We start from the raw sequence: 12,669 nt of genomic DNA on the forward strand, positions 1-12,669 counted from the left end.
GCTGGTATTGGCCAAGGTTTCATAAGCCCCAGCTGGAAACTTACTAGTAGCAGGACCTGGACCACAAACATTAGGTTTTCGAAGATAACACTCAAGGAAACATTAAGCTTTTCAAGAAAAGGCCTTTCCTTCTGCCTTCAAAAGGGTGCTCCCAATTCCCTCTGTGGTTGAGTCCCCGTTACCCAACTCCTAGTCCAGAAATTGAATGGAAAGTGGGGGCAGGGTTACAACAGTGGGTTTGTAGGTGGGAGTGGGGTTAGCTTTATGAGGCCAAGATTCTTGTTGTCTTTTAGTGCGCTTGCCAGATGGCCGCCCACGGTGGCCGAGATCTGAGGCTGAGGAGCCGCGAGCCTGTTGGGACCTCATCTGACCGCCAAGCCCTCGCACCTGAGCTCCACGTGGAGCTGGGAGCTGCACGCTTGCCCTGCCAGGAAGGACGTGACATCACTGCGCCCTCGGCCAATCCGAAGGCCCGGGGCTGGGAGACAGACGGTGTGAGTGAGCTGCGCCTGCTCGGCGCGAAGCTACTGTCTTTCCCTGCAGGTGGTGGTGGACGCTGTCTTCGCTGCTTCTGTGAGGGTGCAGCCTTGAGGCCTCAGAGAAATTCTGACTCCGGTCTCCCAACTGCAGCCACGAACGCCTCAGGTGGAGGACAGAGGACCAGGTAGAGTTTGCGCTTTTACCTTAGAAGTTTGAAGTTTTTAATTATTTTAGATTTACAGAAAAGTTCCCAGAATACTACAAGAAAACTGTATATCTGATAACTTAGATCCCCCTTTGTTAACATTTAGTCGCGTTTGCTTTATCATTTTCCTCTGGATATGGTTTCTTCCTTCCTATGAGCCACCTGAAGAAAGTTGCACATGGATAGGCCTGTACCCCTATATACTTTGTGTGCACTTGGGGCATTTTGTTACATAACCGTCGTACAAAGAGCAAAAATAGGAAATTAACAGTGCTATAATATGATAATCTCAAGATTTTATTCACATTTCACTAATGGTCCCAATAATCCTTAACAGCAAAAAAAATTTTTTTTTCTTGTCAAGGATCCAGTCCACTCCAATACACATTACATTTGGTTGTCAAGTGTCTTTTAGACTCCTTTAATCTGGAACATTTCCTTAGTTGGTCCATTACTCAAGATTCTTCAGAGAAACAGAATTGATAGGTTGTTTTTTTTTTTTTTTTTTAATATTCATTTGTTTCTTTGGCTCTGTTGGGTCTTAGCTGCGGCACACGGGATCTTCATTGTAAGCCATGGACCCTCTAGTTTTGTCTCACGAACTCTAGAGCTCAGTGGGCTTTAGTAGTTGCAGATTCTTAAATTTCTGATCTTACTCAGTGACTTTTTTTTTCCCCCTTCTGTGAAATGAAGAGTGAAGCTGTCTGCTGAGAGGAACATTGTGGAAATGAGTGTGGTGAAGGTTTGTCCTTTGTGGCAACTGAGGGCAAATTATGAGATTTCTTAGCAACAATGAAAGTCTAACTCAGATTTTGTACTTTCTCCTGAGAGCAGCAGAGGAAGAAAATGGCTGGGATCAACTGTTTGTTTAACAAAGGTTAATTGAGTGCTGCAGACAGAAAGATGTGTTAAGACAAATGCCCTGTCCTCAAGAAGCTTAGAATCAAGTTGGGGAGATGGATGAGTAAAGCAGTGTCACGTGAGAACCTGTTGAGATGATGGGAGGAAGAGGTATGGACTTATAGGAGCTAAAGGATCTTAAAATTCAAACTGCAGAGTTAAAGAATTCTTTTAGAGAAAGTGACTTATGGGATTTTTTTTTTAAAGAAAACTTATAGATTTTAGGTGAAGAGATGGTAGGGATGTTGCAGGCAGAGGGTACAACTTGTGGAAAGGCACAGAGGCAAACAGCAAAAGTGGTTCAAGGTGTAGAATTGGGTGGGAGTGGCTTGTAGAGGATGGAGCTATACGACCAGTGGGGCCAGATCATGAGACCCTTGCATTTTATTCATTAAAATTTTTTTATTGGTGTATAGTTGATTTACAATATTGTGTTAGTTTCAAGTGTATAGCAAAGTGAATCAGTTCTCTCTCTCCATAAACATATATCCATTCTTTTTTTAGGTTCTTTTCCCATGTAAGTTGTTAACAAAATATTGAGTACAGTTCCCTGTGCTGTATAAGTCTTTGTTAGTTACCTATTTTATATATAGTAGTGTGTATATGTTAATCCCAATCTCCTAATTTATCACTTACCCCCACGTTTTCCCTTTGGTAACAGTAAGTTTGATTTCAAGATTTGTGAGTTTGTTACTATTTGTAAATAAGTTCCTTGTGTTGTTTTTAAAATTAGATTCCACATATAAGTGATATCATGTGATATTTGTCTTTCTCTGACTCACTTCACTTAGTATAATAATCTCTGGGTCCATCCATTTTGCTGCAAATGGCATTATGTCATTCTTTTTTATGGCTGAGTAATATTCCATTGTATACACGTACCATGTTTTCTTTATCTGTTCATCTGCTGATGGACATTTTGGTTGCTTCTATGTCTTGGCTATTGTAAATTGTGCTGCTGTGAACATTGGGATGCATGTATTTTTTTGAATTATGTTTTTTTGTGAACATATACCAAGGACTGAGACTGCTGGATCATATGGTAGATTGATATTTAGTTTTTTAAGGAACCTCCATATTGTTCTCCATAATGATTATACCACTTTAAATTCCCACCAATCGTGTAGGAGGGTTCCCCTTTCTCCACACCCTCTTCAGCATTTTTTTTGTTTGTTTTTAGACTATTTGATGATGGCCATTCTGACTGGTGTGAGGTGATTCAGCATTGCATTTTTCTAATGATTAGTGATGTTGAGCATCACCAGTCAGAATGGCCATCATCAAATAGTCTAAAAACAAACAAAAAAAATGCTGAAGAGGGTGTGGAGAAAGGGGAACCCTCCTACACGATTGGTGGGAATTTAAAGTGGTATAATCATTATGGAGAACAATATGGAGGTTCCTTAAAAAACTAAATATCAATCTACCATATGATCCAGCAGTCTCAGTCCTTGGTATATGTTCACAAAAAAACATAATTCAAAAAAATACATGCATCCCAATGTTCACAGCAGCACAATTTACAATAGCCAAGACATAGAAGCAACCAAAATGTCCATCAGCAGATGAACAGATAAAGAAAACATGGTACGTGTATACAGTGGAATATTACTCAGCCATAAAAAAGAATGACATAATGCCATTTGCAGCAAAATGGATGGACCCAGAGATTATTATACTCTTGTTTACATTTCTTGGTGCAAGAAAACAGTGGAAAAAGGTTAGATACTTACAACCAGCCTCCAGTTTGCTCTTCCACATGGAAGTAACAACTGAAACAGGGTAAATAGCCAGGCTTTGTCCCCTGAGGACACCATAAAATTACAGTCATGGCAGGAACAGAGAGGGGCTAAACCTTGTTTGAGTAAAAGGATCAGTTGAGTTCAGTTCAGTCACTCAGTCTTGTCCGACTCTTTGCGACCCCATGAATCGCAGCATGCCAGGCCTTCCTGTCCATCACCAACTCCCAGAGTTCACTCAAACTCATGTCCATCGAGTTGGTGATGCCATCCAGCCATCTCATCCTCTGTTGTCCCCTTCTCCTCCTGCCCCCAATCCCTACCAGCATCAGAGTCTTTTCCAATGAGTCAGCTCTTCGCATGAGGTGGCCTAAGTATTGGAGTTTCAGCGTTAGCACAGTCCTACCAAAGAACACTCAGGACTGATCTCCTTTAGAATGGACTGGTTGGATCTCCTTGCAGTCCAAGGGACTCTCAAGAGTCTTCTCCAACACCACAGTTCAAAAGTATCAATTCTTTGGTGCTCAGCCTTCTTCACAGTCCAACTCTCACATCCATACATGACCACTGGAAAAACCATAGCCTTGACTAGATGGACCTTTGTTGGCAAAGTAATGTCTCTGCTTTTGAATATGCTATCTAGGTTGGTCGTAACTTTCCCTCCAAGGAGTAAGCGTCTTTTACTTTCATGGCTGCAGTCACCATCTGCAGTGATTTTGGAGCCCCCAAAAATACAGTTTTCCCATCTATTTGCCATGAAGTGGTGGGACCAGATGCCATGATCCTCGCTTTCTGAATGTTGAGTTTTAAGCCAACTTTTTCACTCTCCTCTTTCATTTTCATCAGGAGGCTCTTTACTTCCTCTTCACTTTCTGCCATAAGGGTGGTGTCATCTGCATATCTGAGGTGTTTGATATTTCTCCCGGCAATCTGATTCCCGCTTGTGCTTCTTCCAGCCCAGCGTTTCTCATGATGTACTCTGCATAGAAGTTAAATAAGCAGGGTGACAATATATAGCCTTGACGTACTCCTTTTCCTATTTGGAACCAGTCTGTTGTTCCATGTCCAGTTCTAACTGTTGCTTCCTGACCTGCATATAGGTTTCTCAAGAGGCAGGTCAGGTGGTCTGGTATTCCCATCTCTTGAAGAATTTTCCATAGTTTACTGTGATCCACACAGTCAAAGGCTTTGGCATAGTCAATAAGGCAGAAATAGATGTTTTTCTGGAACTCTCTTGCTTTTTCGATGATCCAGGGGATGTTGGCAATTTGATCTCTGGTTCCTCTGCCTTTTCTAAAACCAGCTTGAACATCTGGAAATTCATGGTTCACATATTGCTGAAGCCTGGCTTGGAGAATTTTGAGCATTACTTTACGTGTGAGATGAGTGCAATTGTGCGGTAGTTTGAGCATTCTTTGGCATTGCCTTTCTTTGGGACTGGAATGAAAACTGACCTTTTCAAGTCCTGTGGGCACTGCTGAGTTTTCCAAATTTGCTGGCATATTGAGTCTAGCACTTTCACAGCATCATCTTTTAGGATTTGAAATAGCTCAACTGGAATTCCATCACCTCCACTAGCTTTGTTCGTAGTGATGCTCTCTAAGGCCCACTTGACTTCACATTCCAGGATCTCTGGCTCTAGGTCAGTGATCACACCATCGTGATTATCTGGGTCGTGAAGATGTTTTTTGTACAGTTCTTCTGTGTATTCTTGCCACCTTTTCTTAATATCTTCTGCTTCTGTTAGGTCCATACCATTTCTGTCCCTTATCTAGCCCATCTTTGCATGAAATATTCCCTTGGTATCTCTAATTTTCTTGAAGAGATCTCTAGTCTTTCCCATTCTGTTGTTTTGCTCTATTTCTTTGCACTGATTGCTGAGGAAGGCTTTCTTATCTCTTGCTATTCTTTGGAACTCTGCATTCAGATGCTTATATCTTTCCTTTTCTCCTTTGCTTTTCTCTTCTCTTCTTTTCACAGCTATTTGTAAGACCTCCCCAGACAGCCATTTTGCTTTTTTGCATTTCTTTTCCATGGGGATGGTCTTGATCCCTGTCTCCTGTACAATGTCACGAACCTCCGTCCATAGTTCATCAGGCACTCTGTCTATCAGATCTAGTCCCTTAAATCTATTTCTCACTTCCAAGGTATAATCATAAGGGATTTGATTTAGGTCAAACCTGAATGGTTTAGTGGTTTTCCCTACTTTCTTCAATTTCAGTCTGAATTTGGCAATAAGGAGTTCATGATCTGAGCCACAGTCAGCTCCTGGTCTTGTTTTTGCTGAGTGTATAGAGCTTCTCCATCTTTGGCTGCAAAGAATATAATCAATCTGATTTCGATGTTGACCATCTGGTGATGTCCATGTGTAGAGTCTTCTCTTGTGTTGTTGGAAGAGGGTGTTTGCTATGACCAGTGCGTTCTCTTGGCAAAACTCTATTAGCCTTTGCCCTGCTTCCTTCCGTATTCCAAGGCCAAATTTGCCTGTTACTTCAGGCAGTAACTCCTGTTACTACCCGAGGCAATCTACAGATTCAGTGCTGCTGCTGCTGCGTCGCTTCAGTTGTGTCCGACTCTGTGTGACCCTATAGACGGCAGCCCACCAGGGTCCCCCATCCCTGGGATTCTCCAGGCAAGAACACTGGAGTGGGTTGCCATTTCCTTCTCCAATGCATGAAAGTGAAAAGTGAAAGTGAAGTTGCTCAGTCGTGTCCGACTCTTAGTGACCCCATGGACTGCAGCCCAACAGGCTCCTCCATCCATGGGATTTTCCAGGCAAGAGTACTGGAGTTGGGTGCCATTGCCTTCTCCACAGATTCATGCAATCCCTCTCAAATTGCCAATGCCATTTGTCATAGAAATGGAACAAAAATGTTTTAAATTTGTATGGAAACACAAAAGACCTCGAATAGCCAAATAGTCTTTAAATAGGAAAACAGAGCTGGGGGAATCAGGGCTTCCTGATTTCAGACTATACTACAGAATCTTGCATTTTAAGCTAAGGATTTTGAGCTTTGATCTGAAAGCCATGAGAAGCCACCAAAGGATTTCAGGCAGGAAGTGGTTTTTTATTTAGCTTCTAGAAGCATCATAGAGAAGTTTGGGCGGGATGGGGCTGTGGCGAGGCTTACTTAATTGAAGTGAGGAGTGGTGTGTGCAGAAGCAATGGAAGAAGAAGGGGAGGGTCGGTATCTGGTTGTAGGAAGAAAGAGAAAGCTAGGGTGATGTCTTGGGTTCCCAGCTTGAGTAACAGTGACAAACAGTGATTTGGCAATTTGCTGAGATTAAACAAATAAGAAGCAGGTTAGAGGTAAAGGAGACCCATAGTCAGATATTGGCAGATTTTATGGCAATAGGAAAATGAGGCATGAATGGGAGAGTGGTGATGAATTGATTTACACTGCAGTCCAGCCTGGTTAGAAAAGGGAATCAATCTTGGTTGGTAACCAAGACAGATTAGACTTATCCGAGGTTTCTAAGTTGAAAAATGGGTGGGAGAGGTAAAAGGCTGGAAGGCTGGGTTTCAAGAATGAAACTTTAGAGTAAAATTTTATATGTGGCACTTTGGAGGTAATGATGATGTGGTTCAATAGATGTTTAGTATGTCTGTTTTCCTCTAGAAATGGTAAGTTTATTTGTAGGAGCATTTTTTTCCCAAGGAGAAGATCTGTATCTTTCATCAGACTCCCAAGGAAATCTCTTAGGACCCTATAAAAATAAAGAATTGGTATTAGCCCCATCATAACCTGTTTCTCATATTTTCAGACATACCTGTCATGTAGTTGCTATATGAGCAGAAGGCAAATGTTTCTTTATAAAATTTAACTCAGAAGGGCCCTACAGAATATGAAGGGGAGAAAATAAAAGCACAATAGCAAAAAGGTAGCTGACAGGTTAGCAATTTATTAATAGTGTCTGCTCTCTCCAGTGTTTCCTCCCACTTTTAATATTGGGGCAGATGAGGGGTATGCATTGGCATGCAGTTTGGTATATGGCATCATTTATGTTTATAAATAAATGTATATCTTACTGTTTAAGCCTTTGGTTTTTTAGAAAGAAAGTTTTTCGATTTCTTTGTTCCTAAGCTTTGGTGGATAATAAAGTGGAACAAAAAGCTCTTCCTCTGGGATCAGAGTTAATAATTTGTTCCCATAACCTGAGAAGTGAGAGAGAATTTGAAAGGAGTGATGTTTCTTTTATAAGCTTAATACTACCTGCTTAGCTTGACAGGTAAGACGGAAGCCAATATTGGAGGGACTAAGAAAATCCTGTAAGTATCCACAGTACTCCCTGTAGAAGTTACTTTCAGCAGCTGAAGCAAACACATTTCATGCAGGTGCCAATTTTTTATTGTCAGGTACAAAAATGAGAGCTTTTCCAAATTTTTATGAAAGATTTTAAAAATACGGACTCTTCAGAAAACATTATACTGTATAAATAATTAAGTCAGTTGGAATTCCAGGATGACATTTATAGAAATGAAGGATCTTTTCTGATAGGAAAGTAGTCTTTATTCCTCTCACAAATACTTAGGGAGGCAGGGTCTTGACCAGAGTGAGGGGCCATGTGGAGCAGTTCCAGTGCTCTTACTAACCATCTTATATATTGTTTCATCCTCACAAAAATCCTAGGACATGTGGGTACTGTTACCCTCTTATGCTAAGTGACTAAAATATTAATAAAATGTGGTGATGAGATTTGTTCAAATATTCTGACTTCAGGGACTTCCTTGGTGGTCCAGTGGCTAAGACTCTGCACTTCCAAAGCAGGGGGCCTGAGTTTGATCCCTGGTCAGGGGACGAGGGAGCTTCCCTGGTGGCGATAGTGTTAAAGAGTCTGCCTGCCAATGCAGGAAATGCAAGCGATGTGGGTTCGGTCACTGGGTCGGGAAGATCCCCCGGAGTAGGAAATGGCAGCCTGCCCCGGTATTCTTGCTTGGGAAATCCTATAGACAGAGGAGTCTGGCAGGAGTCCATGGGGCCACAGAGAACTGAACAAAACTGAGCAGCAAGTGACTAGATCCCGCATACTGCAACTAAAGATCCTGCACCTGGCACAGCCAAAATAAAGAAATATTTAAAAACAAACATTCTGGAAGCTTTTTTTCACTGGACCACAATGCGGGAAAAAACATTGAGGTGTCATTTGACAGAGGCCTTAAATAAAGAGTTGAGCAGCTTAAACTCAGTTTAATGCTGAATAGATATCTTTGTGATTTTGAGTTGTGGGAATGATCGAATTAAATTGTTCTGGAAATTATGAGCTCATGCTCAGAAAGGGGTGATGAAGGAGTGGAGGCATGGAGACCTGTTTGAAGCATTTTCTGGTATGAGAGATCAGGACTTGGGTGAGATATCTGTGTCTGCCTTAGGAAGCCACTTCTTTGTACCCCAGGAAAGTTGTTTGCTGAACTTCTGCTTTATTGTGGGTTGAATTGGGTGAAAGAGGGAAAGGAAGGTTAAGTCGGTTGTAAAAGGAATGTCTTTGTACTACTGTATCCAGATGTATTATCCCCTCCTTGCCTTAGAGCTACTTCTGTCATACCCTTGAATCAGGTAACAACTGGCCAAGTCCCAGCGTAAATGGTTTATCACTCTAGCCATCTCCGTTCAGTCTATACATGTGGTCATCCAGGCATTAATTCTGAGGCTAAGATGGTTGCTGTGGAAGTGCAGTAGAAGGGACCAGTTGAGAGATTTGAAGAAGAGGCAGGACTTCATGATGAATCCATTGGCTTCAGAGTGAGTGCCTGCTATATAGTACACACTGTATTGGGCATGTAGAAGAAAGGAGGAACAGACTGGTGGCTATTGATGAGTGCTAAGAGATTTCTCAAAGATCCAGCGTCTTGAAACAGCCAGCAAATGCTTTCTAGGGCATCACTTTACCTCTTTCTTAGGACATCATTACAGATATTGAGGAAGCTGGAAAATGTTGTTTGTTTAGGGAAGAAGAGAGTGAATTATTTTTTGATGTGGTAAATCCGAAATATTAAAGTCATGGCAATTGTGAGGTTTAGGAATCTTCTTCACATAGATGGTGGTTCACAACCTAAGTTTATAAGAAACTCTCAAGGGACTGAACACAGACCAAATGAGTCCTAAGGGATGATTCAAGAGAATTGGTGGAGGAAGGGGCAAATGGTTATAGAGACTAGGATTCAGAAGAGCTGGAGAGGCAGGGCAGCATTGTAGGGAAGTCTGGGCTTTGGAGTCAGTTGAACTACGTGGGAATACCAGGATGGCCATTCACTCGGTGGCCTGGAAGTGACAGAACATCCGCTGGTCTGCTTTCTTCTTTGTCGGGTGCAGATACTTACACCTGCCTGGTAAAGTTGTGAGTACTGTATGAAATAATTCTGTAAAACTCCCTACTATAAAGAAGGTGGGTAATAAATGAAAATTTTTATTATTAGCTGTTAGAGTCATGGAATAAACAAATCATTCCAAGGAGAAGGTTGATATCAGTTTCAGATACATTGAAAGATTCAGATACGTGAAGGATGCAGCCTGGGTTGCACTATGGGATGTGAGAGATTTTTATCTTTAAAAATGGTGAATTCTGGGAACTTCCCTGGCGGTCCAGTGGTTAAGACTATACTTCCAATGCAGGGGGTGTGAGTTCGATCTCTGGTCAAGGAGCTAAGATCCCATATGCCAATCATCCAAAAACAAAAGGTAAATTCTGAGTGGTAATTTTCCTTGTTCCCATGTAATTCTCTGTAGGTTCCCAAATAGTTTCCTTTAGAAACAAAATAATGTCATATATTATCTGTGTATTATTATTATTTTAAAAACTGAACTAGAAATGGGGAACGTTGGCCACTTTATGTTCATTTCCCGGGCCTTCAGTTAATATGACATTTGCCTCAGGTCTGTGGTGATTCCATGGTTCAGGGAATCCTGGTTATTCTTTATGTAACCTGAATGCTTTTAGTTTTAAATATTGAGGTATTTAAAGTGACACTTATTGAATTGCTTTATTTTTTGCTTTTGTTGACATTAGTCTGCTATGATTCATTACACTGTGAACTCCTTAGCAGATAAATAAGAATTGAATTTCAGTTATGTTAAGTTCTGTGTTTTCTAAAGCAATACCAAAGAGAAAGGCTTATATTAGGGTCAAGAGTACAAAAGGAACTATTATGTAATGTTTTCCTCACTTTCTATTCAAGTGTGAAATATGTAGGAATTCAGGGGAAGCAGCTGGATTATTGGAACAGTTAGGAATAGGATATAATAAATATATAAATATAATAAAATTTAGTAAGTTTTTTTTGTTGTTAGCCATTAAAATAAGTGTTGAGCTTATGGACCCAGGGTCTTAACAAAATTAGGAACAAGCTGATGGAAATAGTAGCCATCCCAAAATCTGCCCTTCGGGTTCCCAGCCCTGCCTACTGTCTTTCAGTTCCTTGAAGATATTGTTTTTCTTTTTTTTGTTTGTTTGTTTGTGACACAAGCTGATCCATTATGCTGAAAGACTCTATTCATCCTCTGAAATTCAGCTCAGATGTCACTTCCTCAAGGAAGCCTCTGATACTCTCCCTGAGAGGGCCAGATTTCATTCTCCTGAACATCTTCCTCAGAGAGAGCACTGATCACAACTGTATATGCTCCCTAGGGCAGAGAACAAGTCTAGCTTATTCAGGGCTCTAAGCCAAGCACCAAGAGCAGAGTACACAGTAGGCATGCAATAAATGTTGAATGAAGTTCAGCATTTATTAAGCACTAAGTACCTCACCTCATTAACTCCTCACAGTTACCCTTTAGGGAGATTATCCCCATTAACAGATGACGAGAGTGACACTAGCAAAGTAACTTGCCCCAGGTCATATAGTCAATGAATGACGCAGCCAGAACTTGATTCATGTCATTTTGATGGCAAAGCCAGTGTCCTTTTTTTCTTTTATTTCTCTCATTGCATGCTATTTTCCCATGGAAAAGCCAGTATTCTGAACATGGCACTATGCTTAGAAAGACAAACAGGAGGGTCTAATCAGAAGGCAGAGATGTATTTATAATGGCCATTTGTAGTGTGCCTTCCCACCATACATTTCTGCTTTCCCTAATCACAGGCCCTGCTTTCATTTGGAGGATACACAACTCTCCTTGTCTCAGTCCTCATGGTTTGGGTGTCCTCAGCCCCTGGGATGAAGTGCTGTGCCCATCAGCATGACCCATCCCATTGAAATAGGATGAATGACTCAGGGATGGACTTCTGACCTAGTATTGTCAATTGAAGAATCAACTGAGACTCAAATGTAGAACTCTGGAGTGTTTCAAAAAGTTGTCTTGATCTTTTCAACTGGCCATGGGTCCTGGAAGCATGAAGACTGGCATTATTTCCAAAGACTTTACCACCTGAAAGAGAGAAGAGGGCAGATGTGGCCCTAGACACTGTCTGGTCACTGATAACATTATCTGAGCCTTGCCCAGGCTGTGCCTCGGGCTCTCTGTTCCTAAAGTGAAAGTGAAGTTGCTCAGTCATGTCTGACTCTTTGCGACCCCATGAAGCCTACCAGGCTTCTCCATCCATGGGATTTTCCAGGCAAGAGTACCGGAGTGGGTTGCCATTTCCTTCTCTAGGGGCTCTTCCTGAACCAGGGATCGAACCCAGGTTTCCCACGTTGCAGGCAGACGCTTTACCCTCTGAGCCACCAGGGAAGCCCCTCTGTTCCTAAACCTTTCACTAATTTGAGTCAGAGTTCTTTTCGACTTAAGTCTTTTTGGGTTGGGAGTTCTGTCACCAGAAATCAAGGGAATCTAACCAACACAGGACCTAAAAAGCATTGACATGTTTTGCCTCTTATCTGTTTCCATTTTGCATAGGCTTAAGCCATGTCCTTAGGTTCTTGGAATGATCATAAATATGTGTTTTCTGGGTCTGAGAAGGTAGTATAGCAGTGATGCTTGTCAAAATAGGTATTGTGGTTTTAGGAATCAGGGCTCTAAGACTAGCTGAGTACCTTGTGGAATGTGAGAAACTTCACTTATTTATTCCCCCACCCCACCCCCCCCCCCCCGCCTGTAGAGAGTAAGGATAATATTTGCTACACCGTTTAAACAAAAGGGAGTTGAGAAGAATGTGCCCAGTACTTTGTACTTTGGTATTACACACCTTCCAGCAAGCCAATAATACTTCAGCAGATCAACCTTGGTTTTTCAGATTTCTCAATCCCTAGACTGACCTAACCAGTAGTAAGTTGGGCAAATAAAGACATCCCTACTTTTAGGAGACCCTGGTGGGGGGATATTCACATTCCATAGTTCAGGAGACTGTAGACTCATGTTCTAACCTCACTGTAATGAGATTAGGTGTTTAACTAATTAGGTGTTTAGCTAA

General features: G+C 41.6%; 1 protein-coding gene across 6 annotated transcripts in view; it reads left to right on the forward strand.

The window, feature by feature from the left end:
- The first annotated feature begins 305 nt into the window (after positions 1–305).
- Positions 306–12,669, forward strand: part of LOC147371610 (uncharacterized) — a 130,702-nt gene continuing 118,338 nt past the window's right edge. For 4 of the 6 annotated variants that reach the window (XM_086399479.1, XM_086399483.1, XM_086399480.1 and 1 more), the window contains exon 1: positions 306–664. In XM_086399479.1, coding sequence (XP_086255605.1) covers positions 306–664 — 359 coding nt within the window. Of the gene's footprint in view, positions 665–11,401; positions 11,520–12,669 lie in introns of those variants that run through there. The other 2 variants (XM_086399482.1, XR_015163657.1) reach the window with 2 other exon arrangements.

Source organism: Bos grunniens, chromosome 5, assembly GCF_055505025.1.
Source record: "Bos grunniens cultivar Pamir isolate PY7600 chromosome 5, Bosgru_T2T1.0, whole genome shotgun sequence".
Classification (NCBI taxonomy): domain Eukaryota; kingdom Metazoa; phylum Chordata; class Mammalia; order Artiodactyla; family Bovidae; genus Bos; species Bos grunniens.